Below are 21,682 nucleotides of genomic sequence, written 5' to 3'. Positions count from 1 at the left end.
AAGGACTGATGATTGGGAATACCTGGTTTAAAAAGCGAGATATACATAAGTATACTTATGTAAGTAGGAGAGATGGCCAGAGAGCGTTATTGGATTACGTGTTAATTGACAGGCATGCGAAAGAGAGACTTTTGGATGTTAATGTGCTGAGAGGTGCAACTGGAGGGATGTCTGATCATTATCTTGTGGAGGCTAAGGTGAAGATTTGTATGGGTTTTCAGAAAAGAAGAGTGAATGTTGGGGTGAAGAGGTCGAGGTGGTGTGCAAAGTGAGAGGGTTAGGGAAAATGATTTGGTAAACAGAGAAGAGGTAGTGAAAGCTTTGCGGAAGATGAAAGCCGGCAAGGCAGCAGGTTTGGATGGTATTGCAGTGGAACTTATTAAAAAAGGGGGTGACTGTATTGTTGACTGGTTGGTAAGGTTATTTAATGTATGTATGACCCATGGTGAGGTGCCTGAGGATTGGCGGAATGCGTGCATAGTGCCATTGTACAAAGGCAAAGGGGATAAGAGTGAGTGCTCAAATTACAGAGGTATAAGTTTGTTGAGTATTCCTGGTAAATTATATGGGAGGGTATTGATTGAGAGGGTGAAGGCATGTACAGAGCATCAGATTCGGGAAGAGCAGTGTGGTTTCAGAAGTGGTAGAGGATGCGTGGATCAGGTGTTTGCTTTGAAGAATGTATGTGAGAAATACTTAGAAAAGCAAATGGATTTGTATGTAGCATTTATGGATCTGGAGAAGGCATATGATAGAGTTGATAGAGATGCTCTGTGGAAGGTATTAAGAATATATGGTGTGGGAGGAAAGTTGTTAGAAGCAGTGAAAAGTTTTTATCGAGGATGTAAGGCATGTGTACGTGTAGGAAGAGAGGAAAGTGATTGGTTCTCAGTGAATGTAGGTTTGCGGCAGGGGTGTGTGATGTCTCCATGGTTGTTTAATTTGTTTATGGATGGGGTTGTTAGGGAGGTGAATGCAAGAGTTTTGGAAAGAGGGGCAAGTATGAAGTCTGTTGGGGATGAGAGAGCTTGGGAAGTGAGTCAGTTGTTGTTCGCTGATGATACAGCGCTGGTGGCTGATTCATGTGAGAAACTGCAGAAGCTGGTGACTGAGTTTGGTAAAGTGTGTGGAAGAAGAAAGTTAAGAGTAAATGTGAATAAGAGCAAGGTTATTAGGTACAGTAGGGTTGAGGGTCAAGTCAATTGGGAGGTGAGTTTGAATGGAGAAAAACTGGAGGAAGTGAAGTGTTTTAGATATCTGGGAGTGGATCTGGCAGCGGTTGGAACCATGGAAGCGGAAGTGGATCATAGGGTGGGGGAGGGGGCGAAAATTCTGGGGGCCTTGAAGAATGTGTGGAAGTCGAGAACATTATCTCGGAAAGCAAAAATGGGTATGTTTGAAGGAATAGTGGTTCCAACAATGTTGTATGGTTGCGAGGCGTGGGCTATGGATAGAGTTGTGCGCAGGAGGATGGATGTGCTGGAAATGAGATGTTTGAGGACAATGTGTGGTGTGAGGTGGTTTGATCGAGTGAGTAACGTAAGGGTAAGAGAGATGTGTGGAAATAAAAAGAGCGTGGTTGAGAGAGCAGAAGAGGGTGTTTTAAAGTGGTTTGGGCACATGGAGAGAATGAGTGAGGAAAGATTGACCAAGAGGATATATGTGTCGGAGGTGGAGGGAACGAGGAGAAGAGGGAGACTAAATTGGAGGTGGAAAGATGGAGTGAAAAAGATTTTGTGTGATCGGGGCCTGAACATGCAGGAGGGTGAAAGGAGGGCAAGGAATAGAGTGAATTGGAGCGAAGTGGTATACCGGGGTTGACGTGCTGTCAGTGGATTGAATCAAGGCATGTGAAGCGTCTGGGGTAAACCATGGAAAGCTGTGTAGGTATGTATATTTGCGTGTGTGGACGTATGTATATACATGTGTATGGGGGGGTTGGGCCATTTCTTTCGTCTGTTTCCTTGCGCTACCTCGCAGACGCGGGAGACAGCAACAAAGTATAATAAGATAAAAAAAAATAAAGTTTGTTGAGTATTCCTGGCAAATTGTATGGGAGGGTATTGATTGAGAGGGTGAAGGCATGTACAGAGCATCAGATTGGGGAGGAGCAGTGTGGTTTCAGAAGTGGTAGAGGATGTGTAGATCAGGTGTTTGCTTTGAAGAATGTATGTGAGAAATACTTAGAAAAGCAAATGGATTTGTATGTAACATTTATGGATCTGGAGAAGGCGTATGATAGAGTTGATAGAGATGCTCTGTGGAAGGTATTAAAAATATATGGTGTGGGAGGCAAGTTGTTAGAAGCAGTGAAAAGTTTTTATCGAGGATGTAAGGCATGAGTACGTGTAGGAAGAGAGGAAAGTGATTGGTTCTCAGTGAATGTAGGTTTGCGGCAGGGGTGTGTGATGTCTCCATGGTTGTTTAATTTGTTTATGGATGGGGTTGTTAGGGAGGTGAATGCAAGAGTTTTGGAAAGAGGGGCAAGGATGAAGTCTGTTGGGGATGAGAGAGCTTGGGAAGTGAGTCAGTTGTTGTTCGCTGATGATACAGCGCTGGTGGCTGATTCATGTGAGAAACTGCAGAAGCTGGTGACTGAGTTTGGTAAAGTGTGTGAAAGAAGAAAGTTAAGAGTAAATGTGAATAAGAGCAAGGTTATTAGGTACAGTAGGGTTGAGGGTCAAGTCAATGGGAGGTGAGTTTGAATGGAGAAAAACTGGAGGAAGTGAAGTGTTTTAGATATCTGGGAGTGGATCTGGCAGCGGATGGAAACATGGAAGCGGAAGTGGATCATAGGGTGGGGGAGGGGGCGAAAATTCTGGGAGCCTTGAAGAATGTGTGGAAGTCGAGAACATTATCTCGGAAAGCAAAAATGGGTATGTTTGAAGGAATAGTGGTTCCAAAAATGTTGTATGGTTGCGAGGCGTGGACTATGGATAGAGTTGTGCGCAGGAGGATGGATGTGCTGGAAATGAGATGTTTGAGGACAATGTGTGGTGTGAGGTGGTTTGATCGAGTAAGTAACGTAAGGGTAAGAGAGATGTGTGGAAATAAAAAGAGCATGGTTGAGAGAGCAGAAGAGGGTGTTTTGAAATGGTTTGGTCACATGGAGAGAATGAGTGAGGAAAGATTGACCAAGAGGATATATGTGTCGGAGGTGGAGGGAACGAGGAGAAGAGGGAGACCAAATTGGAGGTGGAAAGATGGAGTGAAAAAGATTTTGTGTGATCGGGGCCTGAACATGCAGGAGGGTGAAAGGAGGGCAAGGAATAGAGTGAATTGGAGCGATGTGGTATACCGGGGTTGACGTGCTGTCAGTGGATTGAATCAAGGCATGTGAAGCGTCTGGGGTAAACCATGGAAAGCTGTGTAGGTATGTATATTTGCGTGTGTGGACGTATGTATATACATGTGTATGGGGGTGGGTTGGGCCATTTCTTTCGTCTGTTTCCTTGCGCTACCTCACAAACACGGGAGACAGCAACAAAGCAAAAAAAAAAAAAAAAAAAATATATATATATATATATATACGTGTGGAAGTCGAGAACATTATCTCGGAAAGCAAAAATGGGTATGTTTGAAGGAATAGTGGTTCCAACAATGTTGTATGGTTGCGAGGCGTGGGCTATGGATAGAGTTGTGCGCAGGAGGATGGATGTGCTGGAAATGAGATGTTTGAGGACAATGTGTGGTGTGAGGTGGTTTGATCGAGTGAGTAACATAAGGGTAAGAGAGATGTGTGGAAATAAAAAGAGCGTGGTTGAGAGAGCAGAAGAGGGTGTTTTGAAGTGGTTTGGGCACATGGAGAGGATGAGTGAGGAAAGATTAACCAAGAGGATATATGTGTCGGAGGTGGAGGGAACGAGGAGAAGAGGGAGACCAAATTGGAGGTGGAAAGATGGAGTGAAAAAGATTTTGTGTGATCGGGGCCTGAACATGCGCACAACTCTATCCATAGCCCACCCCTTGCAACCATACTACATTGTTGGAACCACTATTCCTTCAAACATAGCCATTTTTGCTTTCGGAGATAATGTTCTCGACTTCCACACATTCTTCAAGGCTCCCAGGATTTTCGCCCCCTCCCCACCCTACCAACAACTGACTCACTTCCCAAGCTCTCTCATCCACAACAGACTTCATACTTGCCCCTCTTTCCAAAACTCTTGCATTCACCACCCTAACAACCCCATCCGTAAACAAATTAAACAACCATGGAGACATCACACACCCCTGCCGCAAACCTACATTCACTGAGAACCAATCACTTTCCTCTCTTCCTACATGTACACATGCCTTACATCCTCGATAAAAACTTTTCATTGCTTCTAACAACTTTCCTCCCACACCATATATTCTTAATACCTTCCACAGAGCATCTCTATCAGCTCTATCATATGCCTTCTCCAGATCCATAAATGCTACATACAAATCCATTTGCTTTTCTAAGTATTTCTCACATACATTCTTCAAAGCAAACACCTGATCCACACATCCTCTACCACTTCTGAAACCACACTGCTCTTCCCCAATCTGATGCTCTATACATGCCTTCACCCTCTCAATCAATACCATCCCCTATAATTTACCAGGAATACTCAACAAACTTATACCTCTGTAATTTGAGCACTCACTCTTATCCCCTTTGCCTTTGTACAATGGCACTATGCACACATTCCGCCAATCCTCAGGCACCTCACCATGAGTCATACATACATTGAATAACCTTACCAACCACTCAACAATACAGTCACCCCCTTTTTTAATATATTCCACTGCAATACCATCCAAACCTGCTGCCTTGCCGGCTTTCATCTTCTGCAAAGCTTTTACTACCTCTTCTCTGTATACCCAATCATTTTCCCTAACCCTCTCTCTTTGCACACCACCTCGACCAAAGCACCCTATATCTTCCACTCTATCATCAAACACATTCAACAAACCTTCAAAATACTCACTCCATCTCCTTCTCACATCACCACTACTTGTTTTCACCTCCCCATTAGCGCCCTTCACTGAAGTTCCCATTTGTCCCTTGTCTTATGCACTTTATTTACCTCCTTCCAGAACATCTTTTTATTCTCCCCAAAATTTAATGATACTCTCTCACCCCAACTCTCATTTGCCCTCTTTTTCACCTCTTGCACCTTTCTCTTGACCTCCTGTCTCTTTCTTTTATACATCTCCAACTCAATTGCATTTTTTCCCTGCAAAAATCATCCAAATGCCTCTCTCTTCTCTTTCACTAATAATCTTACTTCTTCATCCCACCACTCACTACCCTTTCTAATCAACCCACCTCCCACGCTTCTCATGCCACAAGCATCTTTTGCGCACTCCATCACTGATTCCGTAAATACATCCCATTCCTCCCCCACTCCCCTTACCTCCTTTGTTCTCACCTTTTTCCATTCTGTACTCAGTCTTGCCTGGTACTTCCTCACACAAGTCTCCTTCCCAAGCTCACTTACTCTCACCACCCTCTTCACCCCAACATTCACTCTTTTTTTCTGAAAACCCATACAAATCTTCACCTTAGCCTCCACAAGATAATGATCAGACATCCCTCCAGTTGCACCTCTCAGCACATTAACATCCAAAAGGCTCTCTTTCGCGCGCCTGTCAATTAACACATAATCCAATAACGCTCTCTGGCCATCTCTCCTACTTACATACGTATACTTATGTATATCTCGCTTTTTAAACCAGGTATTCCCAATCACCAGTCCTTTTTCAGCACATAAATCTACAAGCTCTTCACCATTTCCATTTACAACACTGAACACCCCATGTATACCAATTATTCCCTCAACTGCCACATTAGTCACCTTTGCATTCAAATCACCCATCACCATAACCCGGTCTTGTGCATCAAAACCACTAACACACTCATTCAGCTGCTCCCAAAACACTTGCCTCTCATGATCTTTCTTCACATGCCCAGGTGCATATGCACCAATAATCACCCATCTCTGATCATGTCTGATGATCTCTGATCATGTCTGATCATCTCTGATGAGCCCTGATCATGTCTGATCATTATCTTGTGGAGGCGAGGGTGAAGATGTATGGGTTTTCAGAAAAGAAGAGAGAATGTTGGGGGGAAGAGGGTGGTGAGAGTAAGTGAGCTTTGGAAGGAGACTTGTGTGAGGAAGTACCAGGAGAGACTGAGTGCAGAATGGAAAAAGGTGACAACAAAGGAGGTAAGGGGAGTGGCGGAGGAATGGGATGTATTTAGGGAAGCAGTGATGGCTTGCGCAAAAGATGCTTGTGGCATGAGAAGTGTGGGAGGTGGGTTGATTAGAAAGGGTAGTGAGTGGTGGGATGAAGAAGTAAGATTATTAGTGAAAAAGAAGAGAGGGGCATTTGGAAGATTTTAGCAGGGAAAAAATTCAAATGAGTGGGAGATGTATAAAAGAAAGAGGTAGGAGGTCAAGAGAAAGGTGCAAGAGGTGAAAAAGGGGGCAAATGAGAGTTGGGGTGAGAGAGTATCATCAAATTTTAGGGAGAATAAAAAGATGTTCTGGAAGGAGGTAAATAAAGTGCGTAAGACAAGGGAGCAAATGGGAACTTCAGTGAAGGGGGCTAATGGGGAGATGATAACAAGTAGTGGTGATGTGAGAAGGAGATGGAGTGAGTATTTTGAAGTTTGTTGAATGTCTTTGATGATATAGTGGCAGGTATAGGGTGTTTTGGTCGAGGTGGTGTGCAAAGTGAGAGGGTTAGGGAAAATGATTTGGTTAACAGAGAAGAGGTAGTAAAAGCTTTGCAGAAGATGAAAGCCAGCAAGGCAGCAGGTTTGGATGGTATTGCAGTGGAATTTATTAAAAAAGGGGTGACTGTATTGTTGACTGGTTGGTAAGGTTATTTAATGTATGTATGATTCATGGTGAGGTGCCTGAGGATTAGCGGAATGCGTGCATAGTGCCATTGTATAAAGGCAAAGGGGATAGGAGTGAGTGCTCAAATTACAGAGGTATAAGTTTGTTGAGTATTCCTGGTAAATTATAGGGGAGGGTATTGATTGAGAGGGTGAAGGCATGTACAGAGCATCAGATTGGGGAAGAGCAGTGTGGTTTCAGAAGTGGTAGAGGATGTGTGGATCAGGTGTTTGCTTTGAAGAATGTATGTGAGAAATACTTAGAAAAGCAAATGGATTTGTATGTAGCATTTCTGGATCTGGAGAAGGCATATGATAGAGTTGATAGAGATGCTCTGTGGAAGGTATTAAAAATATATGGTGTGGGAGGCAAATTGTTAGAACCAGTGAAAAGTTTTTTTCGAGGATGTAAGGTATGTGTACGTGTAGGAAGAGAGGAAAGTGATTGGTTCTCAGTGAATGTAGGTTTGCAGCAGGGGTGTGTGATGTCTCCATGGTTGTTTAATTTGTTTATGGATGGGGTTGTTAGGGAGGTGAATGCAAGAGTTTTGGAAAGAGCGGCAAGTTTGAAGTCTGTTGTGGATGAGAGAGCTTGGGAAGTGAGTCAGTTGTTGTTCGCTGATGATACAGTGCTGGTGGCTGATTCATGTGAGAAACTGCAGAAGCTGGTAACTGAGTTTGGTAAAGTGTGTGAAAGAAGAAAGTTAAGAGTAAATGTGAATAAGAGCATGGTTATTAGGTACAGTAGGGTTGAGGGTCAAGTCAATTGGGAGGTAAGTTTGAATGGAGAAAAACTGGAGGAGGTAAAGAGTTTTAGATATCTGGGAGTGGATCTGGCAGCGGATGGAACCATGGAAGCGGAAGTGAATCATAGGGTGGGGGAGGGGTCGAAAATTCTGGGAGCCTTGAAGAATGTGTGGAAGTCGAGAACATTATCTCGGAAAGCAAAAATGGCTATGTTTGAAGGAATAGTGGTTCCAACAATGTTGTATGGTTGCGAGGCATGGGCTATGGATAGAGTTGTGCGCAGGAGGATGGATGTGCTGGAAATGAGATGTTTGAGGACAATGTGTGGTGTGAGGTGGTTTGATCGAGTAAGTAACGTAAGGGTAAGAGAGATGTGTGGAAATAAAAAGAGCGTGGTTGAGAGAGCAGAAGAGGGTGTTTTGAAATGGTTTCGGCACATGGAGAGAATGAGTGAGGAAAGATTGACCAAGAGGATATATGTGTCGGAGGTGGAGGGAACGAGGAGAAGTGGGAGACCAAATTGGAGGTGGAAAGATGGAGTGAAAAAGATTTTGTGTGATCGGGGCCTGAACATGCAGGAGGGTGAAATGAGAGCAAGGAATAGAGTGAATTGGATCGATGTGGTATACCGGGGTTGACGTGCTGTCAGTGGATTGAATCAGGGCATGTGAAGCGTCTGGGGTAAACCATGGAAAGCTGTGTAGGTATGTATATATGCGTGTGTGGACGTATGTATATACATGTGTATGGGGGTGGGTTGGGCCATTTCTTTTGTCTGTTTCTGTGCACTACCTCGCAAATGCGGGAGACAGCGACAAAGCAAGAAAAAAAAAAATATATATATATATATCTTTCTTTTTTCAAACTATTCGCCATTTCCCGCATTAGCGAGGTAGCGTTAAGAACAGAGGACTGGGCCTTTGAGGGACTACCCTCACCTGGCCCAATTCTCTGTTCCTTCTTTTGGAAAATTAAAAAAAAACGAGAGGGGAGGATTTTCAGCCCCCCGCTCCCTCCCCTTTTAGTCGCCTTCTACGACACGCAGGGAATACGTGGGAAGTATTCTTTTTTTTTTTTTTTTTTTTTTTTTTTTTTTTTTTTTTTTCCAAAAGAAGGAACAGAGAAGGGGGCCAAGTGAGGATAATCCCTCAAAGGCCCAGTCCTCTGTTCTTAACGCTACCTCGCTAATGCGGGAAATGGCGAATAGTATGAAAGAAAGAAAGATATATATATATATATATATATATATATATATATATATATATATATATATATATATATATATATATATTTTTCTTTTCTTTTAAACTATTCGCCATTTCCCGCGTTAGCGAGGTAGCATTAAGAACAGAGGACTGGGCATTTTTTAGAATATCCTCACCTGGCCCCCGCTGTTCCTTCTTTTGGAAAATTGAAAAAAAAAAAAAAAATGAAATTAAAAAAAAAACGAGAGGGATTTCCAGCCCCCCGCTCCCTCCCCTTTTAGCCGCCTTCTACAACATGCAGGGAATACTTGGGAAGTAATCTTAATCCCCTATCCCCAGGGATAATATATATTTTCTTTTTTTCTTTCAAACTATCCGCCATTTCCCGCATTAGCAAGGTAGCGTTAAGAACAGAGGACTGGGCCTCTGAGGGAATATCCTCACCTGGCCCCTTTCTCTGTTCCTTCTCTTGGAAAGTTAAAAAAAAAAAAAAAAAAAGAGGGGAGGATTTCCAGCCCCCCGCTCCCTCCCCTTTTAGTCGCCTTCTACGACACGCAGGGAATACGTGGGAAGTATTCTTTCTCCCCTATCCCCAGGGATATATATATATATATATATATATATATATATATATATATATATATATATATATATATATACATATATATATATATATTTCTTTTCTTTCTTTCATACTAATCGCCACTTCCCGCATCAGCGAGGTAGCGTCGAGAACAGAGGACTGGGCCCCCGAGGGAACATCCTCACCCGGGCCCCCTCTCCGCTCCCTCTCCTGGAAAAAAAAAAAAAAAAAGACGAAAGAAATGGCCCAACCCACCCCCATACACATGTATATGCATACACATCTCCACACACAAATATACATACCCATACATCTCAATGTACACATATATATACACACACAGGCATATACATATATACACACGCACACAATTCACACTGTGTGCCTTTATTCATTCTCATCGCCACCTCACCACACATGGAATAACATCCCCCCTCCCCCTCATGTGTTCGAGGTAGCGCTAGGAAAAGACAACAAAGGCCCCATTCGTTCACTCTCAGTCTCTAGCTTTCATGCAATAATGCCCTGAAACCACAGCTCCCTTTCCACATCCAGGCCCCACACAACTTTCCATGGTTTACCCCAGACGCTTCACATGCCCTGATTCAATCCATTGACAGCACGTCGACCCCGGTATACCACATCGTTCCAATCCACTCTATTTCTTGCCCGCTTTTCACCCTCCTGCATGTTCAGGCCCCGATCACTCAAAATCTTTTTCACTCCATCTTTCCACCTCCAGTTTGGTCTCCCACTTCTCCTCGTTCCCTCCACCTCTGACACATATATCCTCTTGGTCAATCTTTCCTCACTCATTCTCTCCATTTGCCCAAACCATTTCGAAACACCCTCTTCTGCTCTCTCAACCACGCTCTTCTTATTTCCACACATCTCTCTTACCCTTACATTACTTACTCGATCAAACCACCTCACACCACACATTGTCCTCAAACATCTCATTTCCAGCACATCCACCCTCCTGTTGGAACCACTACTCCTTCAAACGTACCCATTTTTGCTTTCCGAGATAATGTTCTTGACTTCCACACATTCTGCAAGGCTCCCAGGAATTTCGCCCCTTCCCCCACCCTATGATTCACTTCTGCTTCCATGGTTCCATCCGCATCCAGATCCACTCCCAGATATCTAAAACACTTTATTTCCTCCAGTTTTTCTCAATTCAAACTTACCTCCCAATTGACTTGACCCTCAACCCTACTGTACCTAAAAACCTTGCTCTTATTCACATTTACTCTTAACTTTCTTCTTTCACACATTTTACCAAACTCAGTCCCAAGCTCTCTCATCCACAACAGACCTCATACTTGTCCCTCTTTCCAAAACTCTTGCATTCACCTCCCTAACAACCCCATAAACAAATTAAACAACCATGGAGACATCACACACCCCTGCCGCAAACCTACATTCACTGAGAACCAATCACTTTCCTCTCTTCCTACACGTACACATGCCTTACATCCTCGATAAAAACTTTTCACTGCTTCTAACAACTTGCCTCCCACACCATATATTCTTAATACCTTCCACAGAGCATCTCTATCAACTCTATCATATGCCTTCTCCAGATCCATAAATGCTACATACAAATCCATTTGCTTTTCTAAGTATTTCTCACATACATTCTTCAAAGCAAACACCTGATCCACACATCCTCTACCACTTCTGAAACCACACTGCTCTTCCCCAATCTGATGCTCTGTACATGCCTTCACCCTCTCAATCAATACCCTCCCAGACGCTTCACATGCCCTGATTCAGTCCACTGACAGCCCATCAACCCCGGTATACCACATCGATCCAATTCACTCTATTCCTTGTCCGCCTTTCACCCTCCTGCATGTTCAGGCCCCAATCACTCAAAATCTTTTTCACTCCATCTTTCCACCTCCAATTTGGTCTCCCACTTCTCCTCGTTCCCTCCACCTCCGACACATATATCCTCTTGGTCAATCTTTCCTCACTCATTCTCTCCATGTACCCAAACCATTTCAAAACACCCTCTTCTGCTCTCTCAACCACTCTCTTTCTATTTCCACACATCTCTCTTACCCTTACATTACTTATTCGATCAAACCACCTCACACCACACATTGTCCTCAAACATCTCATTTCCAGCACATCCACCCTCCTCCGCACAACTCTATCCATAGCCAACGCCTCGCAACTATACAACATTGTTGGAACCACTATTCCTTCAAACATACCCATTTTTGCTTTCCGAGATAATGTTCTCGACTTCCACACATTCTTCAAGGCTCCCAGGATTTTCACCCCCTCCCCCACCCTCTGATTCACTTCCGCTTCCATGGTTCCATCCGCTGCCAGATCAACTCCCAGATATCTAAAACACTTTACTTCCTCCAGTTTTTCTCCATTCAAACTTACTTCCCAATTGACTTGACCCTCAACCCTACTGTACCTAATAACCTTGCTCTTATTCACATTTACTCTTAACTTTCTTCTTTCACACACTTTACCAAACTCAGTCACCAGCTTCTGCAGTTTCTCACATGAATCAGCCACCAGCGCTGTATCATCAGCGAACAACAACTGACTCACTTCCCAAGCTCTCTCATCCCCAACAGACTTCATACTTGCCCCTCTTTCCAAAACTCTTGCATTCACCTCCCTAACAACCCCATCCATAAACAAATTTAACAACCATGGAAACATCATGCACCCCTGTCGCAAACCAACATTCACTGAGAACCAATCACTTTCCTGTCTTCCTACACGTACATCCTCCATAAAAATTTTTCACTGCTTCTAACAACTTGCCTGCCACACCATATATTCTTAATACCTTCCATAGAGCATCTCTATCCACTCTATCATATGCCTTCTCCGATTCATAAATGCTACATACAAATCCATTTGCTTTTCTAAGTATTTCTCACATACATTCTTCAAAGCAAACACCTGATCCACACATCCTCTACCACTTCTGAAACCACACTGCTCTTCCCCAATCTGATGCTCTGTACATGCCTTTACCCTCTCAATCAATACCCTCCCATATAATTTCCCAGGAATACTCAACAAACTTATACCTCTGTAATTTGAGCACTCGCTTTTATTCCCTTTGCCTTTGTACATTTTCACTATGCAAGCATTCTGCCAATCCTCAGGCACCTCACCATGAGTCATACATACATTAAATAACCTTACCAACCACTCAACAATACAGTCACCCCCTTTTTTAATAAATTCCACTGCAATACCATCCAAACCCGCTGGCTTGCCAACTCTCATCTTCTGCAAAGCTTTTACCACCTCTTCTCTGTTTACCAAATCATTCTCCCTAACTCTCTCTCTTTGCACACCACCTCGACCAAAACACCCTATATCTGCAACTCTATCATCAAACACATTCAACATACCTTCAAAATACTCACTCCATCTCCTTATATCACCACTACCTGTTATCACCTCACCATTAGCCACCTTCACTGATCTTCCCATTTGTTCCCTTGTCTTACGCACTTTATTTACCTTCTTCCAAAACATCTTTTTATTCCCCCTAAAATTTGATGTTACTCTCTCACCCCAACTCTCATTTGCCCTCTTTTTCACCTCTTGCACATTTCTCTTGACCTCCTGCCTCTTTCTTTTATATATCTCCCACTCATTTGCATTATTTCCCTGCAAAAATCATCCAAATGCCTCTCTCTTCTCTTTCACTAATAATCTTACTTCTTCATCCAACCACTCACTACCCTTTCTGATCTGCCCAGCTCCCACGCTTCTCATGCCACAAGCATCTTTTGCGCAAGTCATCACTGATTCCATAAATACATCCCATTCCTTCCCCACTCCCCTTACCTCCTTTGTTCTCACCTTTTTTCATTCTTTACTCAGCCTCTCCTGGTACTTTCTCACGCAAGTCTCCTTCCCAAGCTCACTTACTCTCACCACTCTCTTTACCCCAACACTCTCTCTTCTTTTCTGAAAGCCTCTACAAATCTTCACCTTCTCCTCCACAAGATAATGATCAGACACCCCTCCAGTTGCACCTCTCAGCACATTAACATCCAAAATTCTCTCTTTCGCATGCCTATCAATTAACACATAATCCAATAACGCTCTCTGGCCATCTCTCCTACTTACATACGTATACTTATGTATAGCTCTCTTTTTAAACCAGGTATTCCCAATCACCAGTCCTTTTTCAGCACATAAATCTACAAGCTCTTCACCCTTTCCATTTACATCACTGAACACCCCATGTACACCAATTATTCCCTCAACTGCCACATTACTCACCTTTGCATTCAGATCACCCATCACTATAATACGTTATGATAAAAACACAACCCTGTAGGTGGAAACTGAAAATCCCGCAGTTGTTTGCCGTTATTGTTTAACAGCTAATATAGGTATTCTGTTGATGCTATTGTTCTACTTAGTTACCCTAAACACATTATTTTTTAATTGTATTAATGGTATTTCATATTTTTTACTGTTAAGTGCTTATGTGTGAAGAATTGTAAGAAAATGATTGCTTATCAGTAACATATAAATTCAGAATCAGGAAGAAAGTTGATGCCAAATGACAACACTGTCCACAGGTTGTGACACATCAGCTTTCTGATGGTTCATTGTTACACAAACTTTGTTTCATGTGCAAAATTATTAATAACATTGTATGAATTACCTTCAGGCTATGTGCATATAAGGTGTATATGAAACATAGATGGATTTTGTGTTTAGACTTGGGTCCTATCCCTAAGATATCTCATTATGTATATGCAAATATACCCAAGTCCAAAAAATCCAGAATCCTAAACACCTTTGGTCCTAGGCATTTCAGATAAGGGATACTTATTTAGTACCATGTGACCATTGGCATCTCCAGTGGGCCTTTGTGATGTGTACACCACTATGATTTGAAAATCTTTAATTTCTCATGTCTTTCCTATTAAAGAAGACCTGCCTCTATATAAAAAGCAGGTTTTCCACTTCTTAAAGACTTAAGATTATTTTTTTCTTTCCTCACCTCTTTGTCTCTTCAGCCTCTTTTTCATGTATAAGGCCAGATCTTCATGATGAACTTTGGCACTTCATTAGAGCTTTCAGAAATAAAGATTGCAAGTTTAATCAAGAAACAAATAAAAAGAATCACTGTTGACAACCAGTGAGCACAGTGGGAGCCTCAAAATTATGATGAAGAGCTAGGATTGTCAGCCATAGGATCATAGGGTACTGACATGTCAGGGCAGAGTAAGCTGGTGATTGAATTAGTTAATTACTCTCTTAGAATATAGATCATCTAGTACCACTTTTTTATGAGCCTTGGAATTATACATGAGGAGAGTTAGCCATGAGAGCATGTGTAAACATAAGCAAAAATCCTCATCTTGAAGGAAGATCTGTAAAACTTGTTAGTAATTAAGTAACATGTATAATTGGATTATCTGCATCTGAACAATAAATGGTATTGTTTCTCAGGTATTATGCCAAGAGATGTTTCCTGTCACTCATAGAGAACTTGGCAAAGCACATGATAACCGTCAAGGATTCAGTAATTCAGGAGTGCATACAATTTCTGGAGCATTGTGAAGGTAAGACATCTTTATATGTATATTCCTGTATTGAGTAATATGCTTCAACCACAGCAGAGGAAAGATAATGTTGACTTTTTGTAGTATGCTTAGAACAGGTTACAGTCAGACACATATATGGATGTATGATAACAGTATGACAGAGAGGGAGTGCATTTTTAAGGTTTGGATGTAGGGTTAGGAAACTGGACAGAAGATATAAGGATGAGAGTGTCAGTTTTGAAGTAGAGAAGAGAGGAGTATTACCTTTTCATCAACCTCTTGATGGGTCAAAGAGCCTCTTAGTGGCTCATCCAGACAAAATGCCACAATGCAGTTGTCTCTATAAAGTTGTTTGTTCTTTAACCTCGGTTAAGAATGAGCCATTTTTCCCTTAAGCATTTCCAATTATTTGCATCCACTGCATTGCAAGTCTTTTTCTTGGTTGTCTACCCAAGAGAAACCATGCCAAAAACTTTGTTAGTTACTTCTGTGCACCTAACTGTTTGACATGTCTGCAACATCAAAGATACACTTGTTGTAGCTCCTTTTTTGTTGTTCACATTTATCATGCAGTTTCACAGAGTTATTCCTCTTAATGGTTGTAAAATTTCATTGATGTAGTCTGGATTTAGATGTTTTAGACGTTAGCACCCAAGCTTAAGCACTGGCTGTCAGGATTGGTTTCAGTACCTTTCATATTAGAATAAGTAGATATTTGGATTAGTCAGAACAGGGTAAAGCATGTTAAGATTCTTCCAGAACTTGGAAATTTTCCTGCTAATCTCATTTTCTGACAACTTTTCTTTAAAATTCCCCCTAAGATACTGAGAGTCAGATGTATATTTTTGCTTGTGTATTCCTTTCCAGATATTACACTCTTTCTATCTTTAGTTTCTTTTCTCTCATTCATACTTGTTTGTTGTTTCTTGCATTAACAGGGTGGTGTCAAGAACAAATGAATAAAGGCCACATTTTTACAAACCCATTCTCTAGCTGTCACGTTCCCCCTATCTACAACCAGGCCACACAAACCTTTCCATGGTTCCCTCTGGCCACTTCACATTCCCTGGTTCAGTCCATTTTCAGCTTATCACCCCTTAAATACCAGATTGTTCTGATTCACTTTACCCTGTTTACACTCTTCACCCTCCTGCATGTTCAAACCCAGACCACTCAAAATATTTTTCACTCTATCCTTCCATCTCCATTTGGTTCCCCCTTCTTTACCCTCCACCTCTGACACATATCCTCTCTGTCAGTGTCTCCTCATTATTCACTTTATATGTCCAAACCTTTTCAGCAACCCTCTTCAGCTCTCTCAACCATGCTTTTCCTATTACCACACATCCCTCTTTCCCTTTTATTACTTAATCAAACCACTTCACACATTTCACTTCCAACATTCTTTGCACATGCTTATCTATAGCCCATGCCGAGCATCCTACATCACAGGGATTACTATGCCTTCAAACATACCCATTTAGCCCTCCATTTACTGCCATGACTACTCCTAGGTCTCTCTCTCTCTCTCTCTCTCTCTCTCTCTCTCTCTCTCTCTCTCTCTCTCTCTCTCTCTCTCTCTTCTCTCTCTCTCTCTCTCTCTCTCTCTCTCTCTCTCTCTCTCTCCAGTAACACTGGGAGTTAGTCTAAGTAAAAAAGAGTTTAATAAAAGGGAAAAAACAGACACAAGGGAAAGTATTTATGAATTTTAGAGGAAGTGAAAAACCTCTTTCAAAACGTGCCAGGCCATAGTTATTGGGAAAGACATGAGAGGATAGAGAATTCCAAAGCTTCAAGGTATAGGGAAACAAACATTTATCAAAACAGCCCTCCCTTTAGTTGCCAACAGCCACTCGATAATCATGTGATGCAGCAGCTTGCCAAGTATTGTATGATCTAGAAAAAAGAGAATGAGCCAACATTTTCGTGGAGGGCAAGTGGGTCAAGTTTTGAAGTTAGCTTAGGTGAGTGTATTAGCCAGACCACTTTCAACTCAATTCAGTGAAGTATGGATTCAGAGATAGAACCACTCCAAATTTGAGAGCTGTACTCCATACAAGGATGTTTTAATCCCCTGTATAAATGGAACAACTGTAAAGAAGAAAAGAAATTTTGACTTGTAAACAGGGTAGAGGTGCAAGTATGGAAGTGAAGAGAGGATTAAGGGATGGCATAGTCCTCCCATCCCTGGCCTATGCAGCTAAAACATGAATGTGGAATGAGGCACAGAGGTCAAGAATCCAGGCTGTGGAAATGAGCTGTTTGAGAAGAGCATGTGGTGTGACTTGATGGAATGAAGAAGGAAATGGAAGGTGCATGCCAAGGAATTCAAAGGGAATGAATTGTGGAGGGGTAGAATGGGTGAAAGATAATACTTTGAGGTGGTTTGGTCATGTGGAAAGAATGCAAGACTGGGAGTTTACAAAGAGAGTATATGATAGTACAATTAAAGGGGTTGGTGTGAGTGGAAGACCACTGTGACATGGGCAAATAGGGTGGAGGAATACTGGAGGGAATCAGAGGAAGAATGTTTGGAATGGTGTATGTGAGGGAGGCATGTAAGAACAGGGATAAGTGGAAACTCTTTTGCCATGGCCACCCCTTGATGGGCATTCCTGGAGGGAACAGGCATTAGAGATATAGATAGATGGATGGATAGAACAGGGCTCTTAGTTTCTTAGAGGCAGACTTAGCTCTATCTGGAATGTGGGATGTCCTGGATGAAGTGAATGTTATAGTAATACTATGTATGTTCATTGAATCAAGAGGTGAAATTATAGAACTGTCAAAGGCAAGAGGAAAGTTGTGAAGAATTTTTTGATAGAGAGATGGATAGAAACTGGGTCTTGGAGGTGTTAAACTTTATCAGATTTCATAGACTCCACAGAGTCTGAGTTTATGAGGAAGGTGTGTTGAGATGAGAGGCAAATCAAGTGAGAGAAGGAGCAGAATTGAAGGATGTGGAGAAATGCAGTGTTGAGTCATCAGCTTATTTGTTCATTTGGCTATTTGTGGAAGAAAGGAAATTGTTGATAAAAGAAAGAAAAAGTGTAGGAGACAAGACAAAACCTTGAGTAACACCTTTATTGATGAAGAAAGAGGGGAGAGGCTGATCCATCAACAGCCACAGAGATAGATTGGCCAGGGAGAAAGCTAGATATGAGAGAGCAAAGTGAGGGAGTTTTGGATGTGTCAAGGGCAACTACAAGGATTCCCCAAAATCTTTCAAGGATAAGGATAATTAGTAAGACAGGAAAGAATATCATCAGTGGATCTTGCCACATGGAAGCCATACTGGTGATCAGAGAGAAGACTGTGAAATTCAAGATGTCTAATAACATGGGAGATGGTAAGGGATTCAAAGACTGGAAATGATAGATGTCAAAGCAACAGTATAATAGTTAGAGGGGTGGGAATGGTCTTCCTTCTCAGGGATGGGATGTGCCAACCCATTTTACCAAGAAGGGAAAGTTCTGATTTTAAATAGAAGTGAAACAGTTGAGCAAACACAGATGCAACTTCAGAGGCACACTCTTTAAGTACACGGGAATGGATGCCATCAGGACCTTAAGCCTTGCATGTGTCCAGGGAGAGAAGCACTTTTTGGACAGTTTGAAAAGAGATTGAGGGAATGGGCAGAGGATTAATTAGTGATAGGAGCATCAGGGGGTGAAAGAATGTTAGTCATCCAAGGTAGTTTTAGAGGAAAAACTGGAACCAAAGAGATTTGCTTTGTCTACAGGTTAGACAGCTATAGGACATTCAGAGTGGAAAAGTGAAAGAAAGGTTGTGTGACAGAAGTTAGTGGAAAAGTGAAAGAAAGGTTGTGTGACAGAAGTTATAAGCAATTCTCCTAGTTACAGACTAGGAAGATTTATTAGTGGATAACAAAGAGAGGTTATTGCACTTCCTTTGAATAAAGGAACACTTTGCCTCTGATAACATACCTGCAGTGGTAGCTGCTCAATAGGAGTCAGGGGAAGAAGAGTTTTACCAAGCCCAATATACCTGATCCCTTGTATGAATGGCCTCAGAACAGGAATAGTTGAATCTCGGATTGGAAAAAGAGGTCTTCTTAGAGGAAGAGGGGATGAATGCCTTCATTCCTGCAGTAATAACCTCTGGTATGTAATTGGCAGAGACAGAAGCATCACCACATATGAGACTATTTTACCCAAGGAAAATCAGAAAACAATTTTCATAAGTTATTCCAGTCAGCTTTGTAGAGGTGCGCATATTTACATTTACAAGGGACTGCCAGAGGGGAGATGCTATGCCATTAAAGTAGATGTATTTATGAGAGTGTGGTTAGATGAACCAATTGGGGGCAAGATTTTGTAGTTACAGTGCAAAGGATTGCAAGTGGAAAACAGATCCAGAATATTAGGAGAGTGGTCACAGCATTCAATAATATGGGTGGGTTTGGACATGATTTGCTGTAGATCATTGAGAATGGAGAATGTGAGGGTTTCCATCTCCTCACTACCCGTATGGGAGGAATTCAGCCATATTCTGTGGTGAACGTTGATATCTCATAAGTAGAGGATCTCTTCCTGCAGGAGAGAGGATGCCATGGTCTCTTGGCATAAGTGTAGATCATTGAAGAAAGGTATACAATTTGTATTATTAGCTGAGCAGTAAGCAAAACAAAGGAAAAGTGTTATATTTGGGAGAAAGACCTTTAGCCAGATAACATCAAGGTTTGGGACTCAAGGTCTTTGAGGCATGCAACAGGTGTGTTGATTTTGGAATGATGGGTGGAGATTATAGTTGGATATGAATAAGGGGCTACTGAGAACATCATTAGACAATTGGGTCTCAGAGAGAAGTAAGATGTTAGGAGAGGTACTACATAGATGGTGTTCAACAGATGAGAGGTTACTAGAGAGACCACAAATGTTGGTATAGTGAGTAGAAAAAGAGGCAGGTCTCTGAAAGAGGAAAAGGTCATGGAAAGAGCCTGTAGTACTGCTATTTGAGCCCACTCTCTAATTGGCAGTAGAGTCAGGTGAGAACCCTGATATATCTTAGTTCCCCATGGTACCAGGGACGAGGGGCCAGAGTTTGATGTACTACATCATGATTATATTTTATTTACTCTCAACTTCTTCCTTTCTCATACACTCCCAAATTCATTTGCCTACCTCTGCAGGTACTCACTCGAATCTGCCATCAGTGCTGTGTCATCAGAATTGGCAACTGACTCATTTCCCAGCCCCCTCATCCCCTGCAGACAACATGCTCACCCCTCTTTCCAAGACCCTTGCATTTATGTTCCTTGCACCCCACCCACAAACAAATTAAACAACAATAGTGATATCATACACCCCTACCACAGACTGACCTTCACCTGGAACCTCTCAGTCTCCTCTTTTCCCACTCATACACATGCTTTACACTCTTGGTAAAAACTTCTCATTCTAGTGGCTTCCATCCCATATCATATATTTGTAAAACCTCCCACAAAGCATCTATGTCAGCTGTATCATATGCTTTCTCCAGATCCATAAATACCACATACATATCTTTCTGTTTCTGTAAATATTTCTCACACATTCCTCAAAGCAGAATACTTGATCCACACTTTCACTACCACTCCTAAAACCACATTTTTCCTCTCCAATCTGATGTTCTGTACATGCCTTCACCTTCTCAATCATAACTCTCCAATGCAACTTACTTGATACATGTAACAAACTTACACCTCTGCAGTTTGAACACTCTTTTGTTGCCCTTGCCTTTATACAGTGGCACTATACATGCATTCTACCAATCCTCAGGCAACTCACCATGATCCATACTTATACTGAAAATTCTAACCCTTCATTAATACAGTCACTCTCTTTTGTAAGGAATTTATTTGCAGTACCATGCACTCCAGCTGCCTTCCCACATTTCATCTAACACAAAGCACACACAAATTTAAGAAGTTAGATGATGGTAGAGAGCATTCAAGAGATGGAGCCTCATGAGTGTAAAACTCCTTCCCTCAAAATGCATATAGGTAATTATAATTACCGCTTCTCTCTTCATTAAGCCACCTTCCATGACTCACTCATTTTACACAACTTCCTGAGCCAGGCACCCTACATCTACCACACTTTCATCAAACTCATCTAGCCATCCTTCAAATTACTCACTCCATGTCATACTCACCTCACCTGTTACAACTTCCCCATTTGCTCCTTTCACCAATGTTCCCAAATGTTCTTTTGTTTTAGACAGTGTCAGTATTTAATAGAATGCTATTCATTGTGATGCTGTTTCACTCTGATTCCATTTCCTACCTACTAATTTCATTCTGTGGGTTGTAAACTGTGTTTTATAGTTGCAACATTATTTGCATATACAAATGCTGTAGAAGATTTATCATTTTCAAAACTTAATCTCATTGTCTTTTGAATAACATTATGAATAGTGTACCACCATCATCTAACTTGAAACTAGTTCTTATCATTCATTAGTGATCATATTATGCTTTTGCTCCTCATATATAAGTTCTTGATTGATGCAGGTAACCTTTAATGGTATATCAGAAAATGGTTCTGCAAAGACTTGCATAGGTTGCTGAAAAACATTGTGATGAGGGCTTAAGGTGGTGGTGAAAAACAAAGGGTTCCAGGATGAAAGGGTACTAGGTTTGTCTACATGAACTGCAGAATCATCTGATTTAGCATCTGTTTCAATGGAGGGCATCCAGACA

The 21,682-nt window shown here is 41.8% G+C and overlaps 1 protein-coding gene across 1 annotated transcript in view; it reads left to right on the top strand.

The window, feature by feature from the left end:
* Ttc30 (tetratricopeptide repeat domain 30) overlaps window positions 1-21,682 on the top strand; it is a 424,420-nt gene that overhangs the window by 359,736 nt on the left and 43,002 nt on the right. Inside the window, exon 14 of the mRNA XM_071666254.1 lies at window positions 14,885-14,997. Coding sequence (XP_071522355.1) covers window positions 14,885-14,997 — 113 coding nt within the window. The remainder of the gene's footprint in view (window positions 1-14,884; window positions 14,998-21,682) is intronic.

This window comes from Panulirus ornatus, chromosome 11 (genome assembly GCF_036320965.1).
Source record: "Panulirus ornatus isolate Po-2019 chromosome 11, ASM3632096v1, whole genome shotgun sequence".
Lineage (NCBI taxonomy): Eukaryota > Metazoa > Arthropoda > Malacostraca > Decapoda > Palinuridae > Panulirus > Panulirus ornatus.
The sequence above is the reverse complement of the archived record's forward strand: the minus strand, read 5'-3'. Positions and strand labels throughout refer to the sequence as shown.